Here is a 13,124-nt window from a genome sequence, read left to right as displayed (position 1 = left end):
TCGCGTCGTCGTCGGGGTTGAACAGAGGCTATTGCAAGTGTTGCATGCTAGAGAAAATGATAAACAATTTGACGAGAGCTTGGGGAGGCTGGATATGGAGCACGGATTTTTCGCGACTGGGGCTCGAGCGCTAGGGCCGTTTTGGTGCAAGGCTGAGAGAGCGGTAACCACGCGTCATGAAGATTTACGCAAACAAACATTCAAGAAGAGGAAGCAATGATTATATATCACTTATTTTAGATTAGAGTTATTTAATAAGTGTTCTCTTTGATAGCTGTCAATAGCCTTTGTCGCCCGTACTGCCCCTATTGATGTGAAACCCGGTAGTTTTTAGCTTGATTCAAGGTAGCTGTTACATGCAGAGCCTCAGTTCTAAAGCAAGAATCAAGGCGATTCAAAGGAAAATATTGGCCATTGCAGCATGTGGTACAGCAAGGATATCATCCGTCTTTTCTTGGTCTCCATGACAATGATCCCTTCTTCCCTAAACGTGAGGAACATAGTCATTCAAGTATCACCTTTTCCAATTTACTTTTATTAATAAGGGCCGGACGTTTGATAAACGGAAAACAAAGGCAAGATTTAACCTAGGTAAATCAACTTCAATGCTTCATATTGACTATGATATTTAATCCCATTCCTCCTTTTTAATTTCGATCTTGGGTACCTACACACGAGAACCTGATCTTCTACCCTTCACTTAGATTATGTCTTGCATTTACTGCTTCTTGGCCTCTCTGGCCGCCTTGCGGAGAGCCCTTCGGCGAATGTCCTCATGCATCTTCTTGTTTACAGACATAGTAATAGGACCGTTGGCACCAGGGATGTTCTCAATGAACCACAGCATGAAAGAGTGACTCCACCAGGGGGTATAAGTATAAGGTGCTGTCTGGTATCCACCAAGACCAACCTTGCCGAGGGTAGCCTTGACAAAGTTGCGAGCGTTGGGGACCAGAAGACTGGGGCGGCGAATCTTGCTCATGGCAGTGGTAACAAGATGGCTCAGAACGAGGTAGACATCAACCTTATCATCAGCAAGCTCAGCTGCAAGAGCGTTGCTCCACTGCTGGAGGAAGGCCTTGCTACCAGAGTAAGTGGCCAGGAGAGCAGTAGGTGTCCATCCACCGAAAGATCCCATGGTCAGAATAAGACCGTTCTTTCGTGCCTTCATGATAGGAGCGACAGTCTGGGTAACTCGGAGAGTGCCAGTGCAGTTGATGGTGATGATGTTCTCAAGCTCCTCCTTGGTGGTCTCGAGGAAAGGAACGGGAATGCTGTGGCTCTGGCCGACGTTGTTGATGAGGATACCGACATCAAGACCGTAGATAAGCTCGCTCAGGCGCTCGTAATCGGCATCGTTGTTCTTGGAAAAGTCCATATCAAGGACCTTGATCTGGAGGCCCTTGCCAGAGTACTTTTGTTGAATCTCGGTGGATAGGGTCTCGAGCTTGGACAGAGTTCGGGAAACGAGGACGAGGTTGAAGCCCTTGGCAGCGAGCTGCAGAGCATACTCCTTGCCGAGGCCATCAGAGGCACCGGTAATAACAGCCCAAGTACCAGGCTTTCCGTACTTACGCAGCTGCAGTAGTTGTTAGCCCGGAAAGTTGCAATTGACACAATCACTCACATTGGTACCTCCGAGAACGAAGGCGCTGAGGACAAGTTGGAGATAGCTCAGAATCTTGGAGCCGAGGAAGAGAGCACCAACACCAGCAAGACCCCATTGCAGAGGCTGCGGTACGTTTTCGAAAAAGTCTGCGATGGCAGTCATGATTGGAGTGCGCAATGGAAAATGCAAATGTGTAAGAAGGAGAAGGAAAGAAATAGATTCAAGGTGTCAATCACAAGATAAAAAGCATCTTCTGCCCCTCGGCTCCTCGTCTTGGCTTAGGCTGGGCACTCAATTGAATTTTAGGTAGGGGAAGGGGACCAGTAGATTTCGACTACCCCTGACCTGACGTTGTTGAGTTGGTCCAAGCTTCTTTTGTTCTTTGGTCGCCGATTATAGCCCGTATCTCCCACCAAAAATCGCATGTCCTACGGAGTCGGAGTAATCGTCTGATACCTACTTATTTCTTTAATTGTTGTTTTGCAACTACAAGCTGTAAGGAAGACAGTGCATCTACTCCGATTCACTCATATCAATCATCATGGACGCCCTCAAGCCCTTCCTCCCTGAAGCCAAGGGTGTTCTACCCTACTACATGATCATCGTAAGACTTGCCAAACATCCGTCTCCTACAGGATAAACTGACCACTATAGCTTTCCATCATCTCCATTGGCAATTCGCTGCAGGCGTACACCACGCTGCACTTTTCCCGACGAGTCTACAACGGCCGCTTCATTCGCAACCCAAAGCTCCCCAGCAAGACCAACAACTTCGAACCCGAGGATCAGACGAACAAGCTGATTCCTGCTCAAAATGACCCCAAGGCTGCCGACCAGTTGACTCCCCTCGCGGGCAGACTGTTTGGCACTTGGACACTCATCACCTGCATTGTTCGATGCTACGCTGCTTACAACCTCCACATTGGTCCTGTCTACACTCTGGCTTACTGGACCTACATCGTTGCCTTTTCGCATTTTGCCAGCGAGCTTTTTGTCTTCAAGACCATGACGTTTGGTCTGCCTCAATACTTCCCATTCGCCCTGGCTTCCACTTCCCTGATCTGGATGCCCCTGGTTCGCGACCACTACGTCCAGTACAACTAAATGCGGTAATACAATCGTACGAGGGGTATAATTTGAGTTTCAGGGGGAATATTTGCCGGGTAAAGCTTGTGGAACAATGGCATACAAATCATGATGGATATATAATTGAGTAGATTTTAATAGCCAAGTGGATGTAAAGCCTATAGGCTCTTTCGGTAGAGCTCTCCTCCGCAGTTCCTCAAGCGGACTGTAGCCTGCTCGGGTGTGATATCACGCTGCGGCTCAGCCAAAAGCTCGTAACCAACGAGGAACTTCTTGACCGTGGCCGAGCGCAGCAGAGGGGGATAAAAATGCATGTGGAAATAAGCACTCTCCAACTCTTCAGGGGTACCTTCAAGCGGCGCCTGGTGAAGGCCGGAGCTATAGGGGAAGTTGCACTCAAACAAGTTGTCGTACCTTCTGGTAACTTCTTGAATAGCTTCGGCAAATTGGAGTCGCTCTTCGGGCTTAAAGTCGAGAAGGGATCGGATGTGTCGCTTGGGCAGAACAAGAACCTCAAACGGCCACACAGCCCACCAAGGGCACACAATAACGAATGCATCGTTCTCCCAAACAACTCGCTCTTTCTTCTCCAATTCCAATTTGACGTAGTCACCTAAGAGGTGTCGGCCTTCATGCTGTTCTCGATACTTGGTCATTTGGACAAGCTCCTTGCCTGGCTCCTCGGGCATAGTAGATGTGGTCCAGACTTGGCAATGAGGGTGAGGGTTGGAGCAACCCATTGCAGCGCCCTTGTTCTCAAAGATTTGCATATATCGGTACTGTTCCTCAGGGCTAGGGGTAGTATCTTTGGACATGGAGATGGTAAGCTGGTCAGCTTCAGCCGCGCGGGGGTTTGATGGTGTCAGATGGTTGGCATAGATGCGTGTCCAGTGCTCAATAACGGGAACAATCTCGTCGGCAGTCATATCGGCAAGGGTAACATGATGCTTGGGGGAGAAGGTGAGGACATAACACACGCCCTTGACACCCTGGGCTTGGAGGAGAAGAGATTCCAAGTCGTTGGATGAGGCCTTGGCGTCATATTCAGGCTGCTCTTGCTTGACTGCGCTGTAGTCGTTCACAAAGGCAAAAGTCTTTTCGTATTTCGGGTTAGAGTCACCAGCTGCCCGTGGATTGCCGGGACATAGGTAACACTGAGGTTGTCAGATCAAATCGTTATGATGTCATGTCATGAGCGTACTTTGGGGTCATATTCGGGGAGTTCTGTCGCGACAGCAGCTTCTTGCTGACCTCTATGACATGTTAGTTGTTTCCGATTGAAACTAGGTCAAACGTACTGCCAAGGTCGCTTCGTGCGATGAGGGGATACAAGCAGCCAGGAATCCGTGAGGGGATTGTATCTGCGATGAGAGATATCGTCAAGAATTTGATCAGGCATGATGATGGTGGGGTAACCGTATGAGAAGTGATTGAGATGCAGAATGGAAAATGTATATCAAGGCCAGAGAAACTTCAATTTATCCTTGAAATTATGAGACAAGTTCGCAAAGATAATGAATGATTGAGGCGGCTAGAATAATAAATAGCCCCTACAACAAGCTGGAGTTCTGAATGGAGCGGATAACGGTGATATTCTCGGCCGTGTTTTCGGGGGAGTCTAGTGGGCTATAACAGGTTTGGATTGCTATTCAAGTTGTGAACTGGGTATGAGAGGAGCATTCACTATAACACAGGTTTGGCACTGAACTTAACCTGTCTAGTACCTGAGTTATTATGCTCAGATCCGGCAAGCTCTTTATTACCCATTCACCTGAAATCCATACGCATTGAATGATCCAAGTGGCGCATAAAGTCACTCTTTCCCCAAGTTCTTCATCGTCACTTCCTTCCTTGTGGGGGATCTAGCATTGGGGATTGGCATCAGTCCTTCATTGGTGGGGAATGTTGATGGAAGGAGCATGCACGTGATTAAAACTATTGGGGTCATGTTAATGACGCTCCCCCATTTGATACCCACAGCAAGTACGGCTCAGCCCAGCTCAGACCAGCCCCAGAGTAGCTCAGGCAAGCGCCATCAACAACATCGCAACATCAAAGCCCCTCGACCAATCAGCCCAACACCAACTCCATCAATAACGGCCGCATTTCTTCATTCTTCATCAAATTTCACGTCGCATCGACCTTGCCGACATTTGCGCATCACTTTGAGATCTCTTTTCCGTCTTTAACGCGCCCTGCGTGGCCTTGAGCCCGGTGCCACGTCCAGACAGGGGGGTAATTAACGACTCCCCGGCCCGACATCGCAACCGACAATATGGGTGTTATTAGGAAGAAAACGATCACGAGAGGTGGTGAAGGTGGTGTCAAATATGTTTGCGACGTTTGTTCATCCGACATTACATCCACTGTAAGTACCCTTGCTGTTGGCTGGCTGCCTTGCCAATGTTCAGATACGTCAAGACGCGCTTCGGGGATATCCCGGCTAAACTTGACCCGTTGTCATGATGGGGTCGCTGATCATGTTGGTGTTTACAGGTCCGCATTCGATGTGCCGACGCAGCCTGCAGTGATTTCGACCTCTGCGTTTCATGCTTCGCCAAAGGTGAATCTCGTAATGCTCACAACCCAGCGACACACGCTTTTCGTGTAATTGAACAAAACTCATTCCCCATCTTTGCTCGAGAATGGGGAGCCGACGAAGAACTACTTCTCCTTGAGGGTGCAGAGATCTATGGTCTCGGTTCATGGGCAGACATTGCCGATCATATCGGTGGCTTCCGAGAGAAGGACGAAGTTCGCGACCACTATCTATCGACATACGTTGACTCGCCTGCCTTTCCATTACCAAAACGATGCAGCCCCCACGACTGCGAGTTGGCGAACGAGATCCCTCGAGAAGAATTTCAATCGCGCAAGAAGAGACGAATCGAGGAGCGACGAGATGCAGCCAAGAATGCGCCAGCTCTGCAACCCAAGACCAAACCGACGGCTAGTGTCCCCAGTTGTCACGAGATTCAAGGATACATGCCTGGTCGTCTGGAGTTCGAGACCGAATATGCGAACGAGGCCGAGGAAGCTGTCCAGCTGATGCAGTTTGATCCAGGCGATGGACTCAACCCTAGAACTGGAGAGCTTGAACCTGAAATGGAACTCAAGCTTACTGTGATGGACATCTACAACGCCCGTCTGACGCAACGTGTGGAGCGTAAAAAGGTCATATTTGAACACAATCTACTCGATTATAGGGAGAATACGAAATTGGAAAAGAAGCGCACAAAGGAAGAGAAGGATCTATTGCAAAAGGCCAAGCCATTCGCCCGAATGATGAACCGCCAGGACTTTGAGGAGCTTAACCAAGGTCTCCTTGATGAGCTCAATCTACGACAAGCCATTACGCAACTGCAAGAATGGCGCAATGTTCGCATCGGAGACCTTCGCAGCGGAGAAAAATACGAGACGGAGAAGGCATCGCGAATTCAAAAGGCCATACCTATGGGCTCGATGGATCGCGAACGTCTGGCGTCTGCTCAACGGTCCAAGCAGCCTCCTCCGCCTGAGCCTCCAAGTGGAGCAGCTCTCCTCATCGCACCAGAACTGCCCGCTCGTCTGCTGCCTCCAGCCAACCCCGAAGTAAACGGAGAGACCAAGGCATTGACGAATGGTCATATCAGCGAGCAGTCAAACGGCCAGACAAATGGGCAGGTCAACGGTAATGGCGTCAACGGAGTCAATGGCCATGCTACACCCAAACAGAGATACGCGGCTCAACCGATATCAGGCGTGCAACCCATGCCAATGACCCAAGACACCGCTCCAGATTTGCACCTTCTGACTCCAGAAGAGGCCAAACTGTGCGAGGTTATTAGACTGCAGCCCAAACCATACCTGATGATTAAAGAGCAAATACTCAAGGAAGCTCTCAAGACGAACGGCACACTCAAGAAGAAGCAGGCAAAGGAGATTTGTCGATTGGACTCACAAAAAGGAGGGCGCATTTTCGATTTCTTTATCAATTCGGGGTGGGTGGGCAAGGCGTGATTTGTATGTTTATATGTTTAAAATACCCTTTCCAAGATGAATTTGAACTGGCGCTGAGCGTTTGGGGTTTCATGGATTGATCTGTTTGCTAGGAGTCCATGTCAGCGGTTATCATAGATATAAGCGAGACAATGCTAGAATATGTTTATGGATTGATCTCGTGGTGCTGTTGACGTGGGTCAAAGTCTGTGGCAATTTAACTACGTATGTTATGAGCTGATTGTGTAGTTTATTGAGTCTTGTAAATTGTTTGTGGTTTTCAGTAAGTGAGCTTCCCACTCGGACCCATGTCGTTATGTCGAATAAAACGGGTCATGTTGAGAGTGTCGCTGAGTGGTGCTAGACAATGAACACTTTCAAATACAACAACAAGATATCCAGTTTAACATCTGCGCATAAGGTGTCCGTGAGTGATCCCCAATGAGTGCCAACTCGGGGTTACCAAGCAGGACGCGGCGAAAGTGTTGCAAGCTCAATGCTCGACTCTGAACTGCCCTCGTCAACGTCTTGTTCCATCTCAGCCTCCATCTCTTTACAGCTGTACTTGCACCGCTCCCAAGCGCAATGCATACATTTGAATGCTATGATTGCCACACAGATTGAGAAGCCTATTATTACCCATTGCCATGTCGAAGGCATTTGGCTTTGTGGGTTTGGATCGAGACGGCGGGGTTGGGACATGTTTAGCCTTCATGTGGTTAGGTTCTGGATTAAGGGACTATGGACAGATGGTCAGAGGGGGAGGGTAGATACAGTCACGTACCTGTTGATAGAGTACTCGGGTTTATATGCGTCTGATAGTCGATATATGAAGGCTTTATGGTTGTGACATGGGGCTGTTGAGGGGAGAAGGGATGTTGTCACGGAGGCAATCAAGTCAAACACAATGCATGGAAGAGATGGACTTTTGAGAGAAGGAAAAGGGAATAAATTCTCAACAAAACTAAGAAGGCTGTAAGCCCAGAATTATTGAGTGAAAGTTTGAATCATGCCCTAAAGCGTGCCCCCTCTTCATTCGTGTGTCGAATTCCAATTATAGTAAGAAAGACAAATCAACCCAGAAATCTCTCAGTAGTCGGCAAAACCTCATCATATCTTCGAAAAGCACTTGAAAGCGTCAACGTCTCCTACCCCTGTGGGCAGATCTTGTACTTCTCCTGCTCACTCGTGGGTTTGAGTCCACCTTCAACCAGCCTTTCCATGCCTCGAATTTGACCCCTCTCATACACGACAAAACGTAGAGTAATGTACCAGATCCATACCAGAACATTGTCGTTTAAAGAAGATCCCTGAGTCAGAGAAGAGGTAAATTCTTGTCGTTGCAGCCAAAGGTTCCACCGTAGTTGTTCTGGTTTCTTCGTCCTCCAGACTACTAGGACATGTCTGAGTCCTCACCCCCAATGTGAAACTCTTCTGAATATAAGTTAGTATATGGTCGACAGTAGGTCATTGTCAAATTTTTCAGGACCTTGGGGCCACTTACTTTCTTTCTTGCAGAAACACTTTTTGATTAGGACGGCTAATACGATCACCCCGACAAAGGTGCCAAAACCGATGGCAAACTTGCTCGTGTGGCCCATATTTATTGTTGTGGTGTTGGTGTAGGTGTTGGTGTAGGTGTTGGTGTTGGTATTGATGTTGGTATTGATGTAGGTGTTGGTGTTGGTGTTGATGTAGGTGTTGGATTGCGATTTATTCTTTCGAAGGGGGAGAGGGGTTTTTAAGGACAACAGGAAAAAGATGAAAGCTTATCAGTATTCTCAACAAACAGGACATATTCGAATTTATTCTTGTGGGGATAGAACCATCGAGAGAATAAGTTCAGCCCGAGGCGAATTACCTTTCCTTGGACACTCCTTAGTCCGATGATGATACCCTACTGAGAGCTGGTGGTCCTTTCCATGCTGAGGCCAGCAAAAACGCATTCACTCCCCATTTGGCAAACCATGTAAAGAAAATGACGGCGGTTAAAACGCCGGTAGCCGCCAAGATGTCGTTGCTCGTCAACTCCATGACTGAGTAGCTGAGTTGAGTTGGTAGAGTGTCGAGTGTCGAGTGTAAGGTGCAGATATTGGCAAAGAAGGCTTAAGATGGGCCTGAGATGATATACCTACCTACCTATCTGGAATCATAAAACATACATCATAGTTTAGTCTATATTTTTGAACTACTGATACCGTACTGTTGAGGGCACCCTTCTTGGATGACTCGTCACCTCATAGTTTAGTTTGAGGCTTTATCACGCTTTGGCTGTAAGTTATCAACAGAAACAAACCATCCAATTGCTCCGTTCGGTCTTATGAATGTCCTCATGATCATTTTTCAGCTGACTTTGGTGTCATTTGGTGGTTGGTACAACTTTAAAGACAACATTGCCTTCGGCTGCCCTGCATCAAGCTTTGAAGTTATGAACAACAGAGCCATTGGGTTGTTATTTGCCCGACTTCACCTCCGAGGGGCCAGATTGCAACTTTGGGATATTCACTGAGAGGGGTTTTGAGCAGGCTTGTATGTAGGTATGTACCTATAAAGGTGGTAGGTATCTTGTCGACTGTTGAATCTGTTTTCTCTACCCGCAATATTATCCATCCTTCTTTCCCTTTCCACAGCGATGGCAAATACATCATCAGAATTGGGGCCTGCTAAAACGATGGTCATACCTATAATCGTCATAACCATCTTGCTAGCCTGCGGCGCTTCCATCGCTTACAGAAAAAAGCACCCTCTCCCAGAGAAACCTCAAGAGTCGGACTCGGAAGCTTCTTAAAGCTTCAACATCGACCCTCAGGGTATCAGAGAGAGATATCATAAGGGACGAAACTAGTAAGTCAACTTATGTTACTAAGACTATAGTCTTTGGGCTGATTATTTTTATGCCCTAAAGCTTAGGGGGTCAACGTTTCTGCTACCCAGCAGGCACAACAGGCATCCCTCTCTCGACTACGGTTAGGAGCATCACCTTTTTTCGCCAACACGTCTCTCTCGGCATCATGAGTCCATCATACGACCCAGTCCCAAAAGGGATCTGGCATTGGGTCACCGGAATATCAGCTGGTATCTTTTCCATCTCGGTTATGATTGCCGTGATTAAAGCTGTTGGGAATCGGAATCACAATCAACTTCCCAAACACCACCGGCGATAGTACGTATTGTCAAAAGCCTTCCATTCTTTTATCGTACTAACTCTTAGCAGTAGAGACAGAAACTTCGGTGTTGCTTGGGAGGATCAAGACAGGGACACAGTATGATGAACGACTGATGCTTGGTACAGCTTCCTCAAGACAACCGACTTTTCTATTGCCCTAAAACAAAGAGTAGTCTAGAGAGTATAGTCTAAATATCATAAGCTGGCCTACTAGTTTCGTCTCTTATGCTTTCATTGGCTACTTTTTTCTGATACCATGAGCCGCCATGATCTTTGCTGAATGCACTTAGTGCTGACATGTAAAATACCATCTGGAAGTCGATTCTCCATCTTCCTGTTCAGATAGATTAGTCAACATCGCTCTAAACATGTCGTTCTGTTCAATTACATACATGGCATGGTAACGTGGCATATCCAGAGTAAAGGGCCAAGTGTAAAGGTCCAAGGGCAGTCGTCAATTTCCACCACCGTGGTAACCCATTCATGCTTCTTCGTCCCCCTGTGGTTCTGCCTTTTTGCAAAGCGTGTAAGATGCAACCACAACGACAGTAGCCAGGCAAAGAAATATAACCAGGAGGATACGCCAGTGTTGTACGAGAAAACTCCCCACCGGGTTGACGAAGTACCTGTCGAAAATGTTTTGATTCGACATTTTTGAGTCCTTGGACAGATAGTTCGATTGTGTCTTGGTGGCGTGATCGAGTTGAGGGCGCTGGTCTTGTGTGGTCTTGTGTGGTCTTGTGTGGTGCTGTGCGGTGCTATGTTGATTGCTCAGAAGATAGAATCATAAAGTAAGGAGCAGAGGAATCAGGTTATATTTATATCTCATTGGTCTAAAAGTATAACTCAAAGCTAAGTTTTCACCTTGAATTCAGACTATAGCCTTCAAGCGTATGCATATAGACTCTGCGATAATTTCTCACAAGCAAGATTCAGGAATTGTCACATGATAGTAATATTGTGTAGCCAACCAGACTGATTTCTTGGTAGGGTTGTTGACAATTAGTTGTGTTGCAGTCACGATATGTAAGAGGAGTATCAGACTATATTAAACCACAAGGTGAGATGTATTTTTCAAGACTTGCTATGAACCTGCAAAGGCATGTTGAGAAGAAACGATCGTGACAAGATCAAAACCCTTGGCCTGCCAGGCATAAGCGAAAAGCTGTCGATCCTGTTTCTGCCATATCAAGCTCTCTCGTTGGTGTTTTTTCTTGACGTCAAAAGCTTAATTCTCAAACTTCCATCCAGCCCCTGGACGACCATTGTAAAGTTTCTGTGTCATCTCTCGGGTTTCTCTCTCAACATCCCTGTGTTCCCTTATGCATCTGCCCAGTCGTTGGGTATGCTGTCTGCTAGCGAGGCTGATTCGAACGAGTCGAACATGGGTCCGGCAAACCTGACCTTCTTTTTCAACACTCCTTTCAGGCCTTTCATTCCGCATCGGTCTGTGTGCCTCTCGTCTCATAACCGGAGTGACCCGTCTGTGTGCCTCTCGTCTGATAACCGGAGTGACCCGCCTGTGTGCCTCTCGACTGATAATCAAAGTGACCCGTCCTCCTGCTCTGCAGGAGATGGGACAACAAGCCGAGAATTACGCCTGCGGCGATCACGATGCCGACGACAAAGATGGCTATGCCACCGCTCGTGTCTAAGAAGTCGGAGCCACCACTTCTGTGACTGGAGCTACCACTTCCGTGATTGGGGTAGATCTCGGGCCTCAGTCTCTCGACCATGGTGTAGGTGTTTGTGTGGTGTGTTGAGATGTTTTGTTGTGTGGTTTGTTTAGATATGTGAGCCTTTGAGGTGCTTTCGGTATGCAGAAATGTAGTTTCAATGTAGTCATTAGGCTCAAGAAGGTGGGCGTGGTGGGTGTGAGCTGGGGTTGAGTGAAGGTGAGGGTGAAGATGGGATGAGCTTGACCCTTTCGAGTTTGGCAGGAGCTTATGGTAGATGAAAGAAACTACAGTGTGTCTGAAGGAATCATGAGATGTTATATATTTCCTATAGTTAATGACATCTTACTACGTGGCCAGTTATCAACTCAATTAATTAGGAGTTGTTGAGGGGGTTGGATGCCCGAGTCAAGGGGCGCAAGACAGATTGAGAAGCTTCATTACCTAGGTTCGTGAGAACTTGTGAATTTGGGCGAATGGTGATGCTTCTCATATTGCCTTCTGGAATCTTCTCTTAACTATTCATTGGAACTCGTGTAAGTTCTCGACACTAGTTGCGTGAGAGTTGTAGCAACAAAGTATACTTGTACGAGCATCCTACACGCCACTTCAACTGGCCGAGTTCATTCTCTACATCTCGATCCTCTTTCAATAGGCCAACCTCCGCAAGAACTTTGCACCTTTTCTTATTCGCTGGCCAAAGTGTCCTCGAGGCAACCGTAAACCTTGAGTGTATAGTATCCAATAAAAGAGAAAATAACTTTCTTGCTCATATGGAGTCTATATTGTCACATGCATGTATTTATTCGTTTATTTTTTGGGTCTCTTTGTTTTAAAAAATTTTGTTGCTGTCTTTTCGTATTTCTAGAGGTTCAACCCATTTACCATCGTCTTTCCTCACAAAACCCGTCTCGACACATTTGTCCTACAAACACATCCTCATGGCGCCACTTCCTACACTCTACGTGCGCCAGTCTATTGCTTCTGGGGTTGACCTCTTCGATGGACGGTCTGTCCCTGCTGAGGCCGAGACCAGTCATCTTGTCACTCTTGAGGCGAGAGGGATCCCTGGACTCACTCCAGATGCTATCCCAGAGCCTCATTGGTTTGGGGACTGGGAGAAAGTGAGAGGCTGGTGGAGACCGACAGCAGAGGGTCACTCTCGTCCTTCTCCTGGTCCTGGTCCTAGTCCTTCTTATGGTGTTCCTGCTTATGGTCCTGGTTCTTCTTCCGGTCCTAGTACTTCTTACGGTCCTGGTTCTTCTTCCGGTCCTCGTCCTGTGTATGATACCCGTCCTTCTAATGGCCCTGGTCGCCCTAGTCGCCCTCCAGTTATTTACGATGTTAGACCCGCGCCCATGATACACGATCCAGCTGTCGATCTTACTCCTGGCAGAGTACCGATGGGCCAGGTTGGACCACCTGGGTCCTCATTCTTCGAGACTCACAAGACCAAGATCATGATTGGTGCTGGTGTCCTTGTTATTGCAGCTGCTGGCTGGTTTGGTTTCAAGTGGTGGAAGAAGAAGAAGGCTGCTGCTGCAGAAGAGTAAACTGCTCTGTGAGTATTTCCAACCAAACATTGTGCTGGATCGTTTGGCTAACTTGA

At 47.5% G+C, this 13,124-nt stretch overlaps 7 protein-coding genes across 7 annotated transcripts, besides 2 other annotated features; 3 read left to right on the top strand and 4 right to left on the bottom strand.

Moving 5' to 3' along the window:
- Positions 1–718: 718 nt before the first annotated feature.
- FPSE_06268 (uncharacterized protein) lies at positions 719–1,771 on the bottom strand (the record flags this gene model as incomplete). Its single annotated transcript, XM_009259386.1, has 2 exons — positions 719–1,579; positions 1,628–1,771. The coding sequence occupies 2 exons, from the start codon at positions 1,769–1,771 to the stop codon at positions 719–721; spliced, it is 1,005 nt and encodes a 334-aa protein (XP_009257661.1).
- A 379-nt stretch (positions 1,772–2,150) lies between these two features.
- On the top strand, positions 2,151–2,713 carry FPSE_06267 (uncharacterized protein; the record flags this gene model as incomplete). Its single annotated transcript, XM_009259385.1, has 2 exons — positions 2,151–2,213; positions 2,264–2,713. 2 exons carry the CDS (start codon positions 2,151–2,153, stop codon positions 2,711–2,713), a joined length of 513 nt encoding a protein of 170 aa, XP_009257660.1.
- Positions 2,714–2,853: 140 nt separating this feature from the next.
- FPSE_06266 (uncharacterized protein) lies at positions 2,854–4,094 on the bottom strand (the record flags this gene model as incomplete). The annotated part of the gene is made up of 3 exons (XM_009259384.1): positions 2,854–3,849; positions 3,897–3,948; positions 3,994–4,094. The coding sequence occupies 3 exons, from the start codon at positions 4,092–4,094 to the stop codon at positions 2,854–2,856; spliced, it is 1,149 nt and encodes a 382-aa protein (XP_009257659.1).
- Positions 4,095–4,970: 876 nt separating this feature from the next.
- FPSE_06265 (uncharacterized protein) lies at positions 4,971–6,694 on the top strand (the record flags this gene model as incomplete). Its single annotated transcript, XM_009259383.1, has 2 exons — positions 4,971–5,063; positions 5,192–6,694. 2 exons carry the CDS (start codon positions 4,971–4,973, stop codon positions 6,692–6,694), a joined length of 1,596 nt encoding a protein of 531 aa, XP_009257658.1.
- A 1,372-nt stretch (positions 6,695–8,066) lies between these two features.
- On the bottom strand, positions 8,067–8,274 carry FPSE_06264 (uncharacterized protein; the record flags this gene model as incomplete). Its single annotated transcript, XM_009259382.1, has 2 exons — positions 8,067–8,107; positions 8,178–8,274. The coding sequence occupies 2 exons, from the start codon at positions 8,272–8,274 to the stop codon at positions 8,067–8,069; spliced, it is 138 nt and encodes a 45-aa protein (XP_009257657.1).
- A 7-nt stretch (positions 8,275–8,281) lies between these two features.
- Positions 8,282–8,378: a microsatellite.
- A 2,176-nt stretch (positions 8,379–10,554) lies between these two features.
- Positions 10,555–10,605: a microsatellite.
- Positions 10,606–11,272: 667 nt separating this feature from the next.
- On the bottom strand, positions 11,273–11,575 carry FPSE_06263 (uncharacterized protein; the record flags this gene model as incomplete). The annotated part of the gene is made up of 1 exon (XM_009259381.1): positions 11,273–11,575. One exon carries the CDS (start codon positions 11,573–11,575, stop codon positions 11,273–11,275), a length of 303 nt encoding a protein of 100 aa, XP_009257656.1.
- Positions 11,576–12,456: 881 nt separating this feature from the next.
- On the top strand, positions 12,457–13,068 carry FPSE_06262 (uncharacterized protein; the record flags this gene model as incomplete). Its single annotated transcript, XM_009259380.1, has 1 exon — positions 12,457–13,068. The coding sequence occupies one exon, from the start codon at positions 12,457–12,459 to the stop codon at positions 13,066–13,068; it is 612 nt and encodes a 203-aa protein (XP_009257655.1).
- Between the last annotated feature and the right edge of the window lie 56 nt (positions 13,069–13,124).

This window comes from Fusarium pseudograminearum, chromosome 3 (assembly GCF_000303195.2).
Source record: "Fusarium pseudograminearum CS3096 chromosome 3, whole genome shotgun sequence".
Taxonomy (NCBI): domain Eukaryota; kingdom Fungi; phylum Ascomycota; class Sordariomycetes; order Hypocreales; family Nectriaceae; genus Fusarium; species Fusarium pseudograminearum.
The sequence above is the reverse complement of the archived record's forward strand: the minus strand, read 5'-3'. Positions and strand labels throughout refer to the sequence as shown.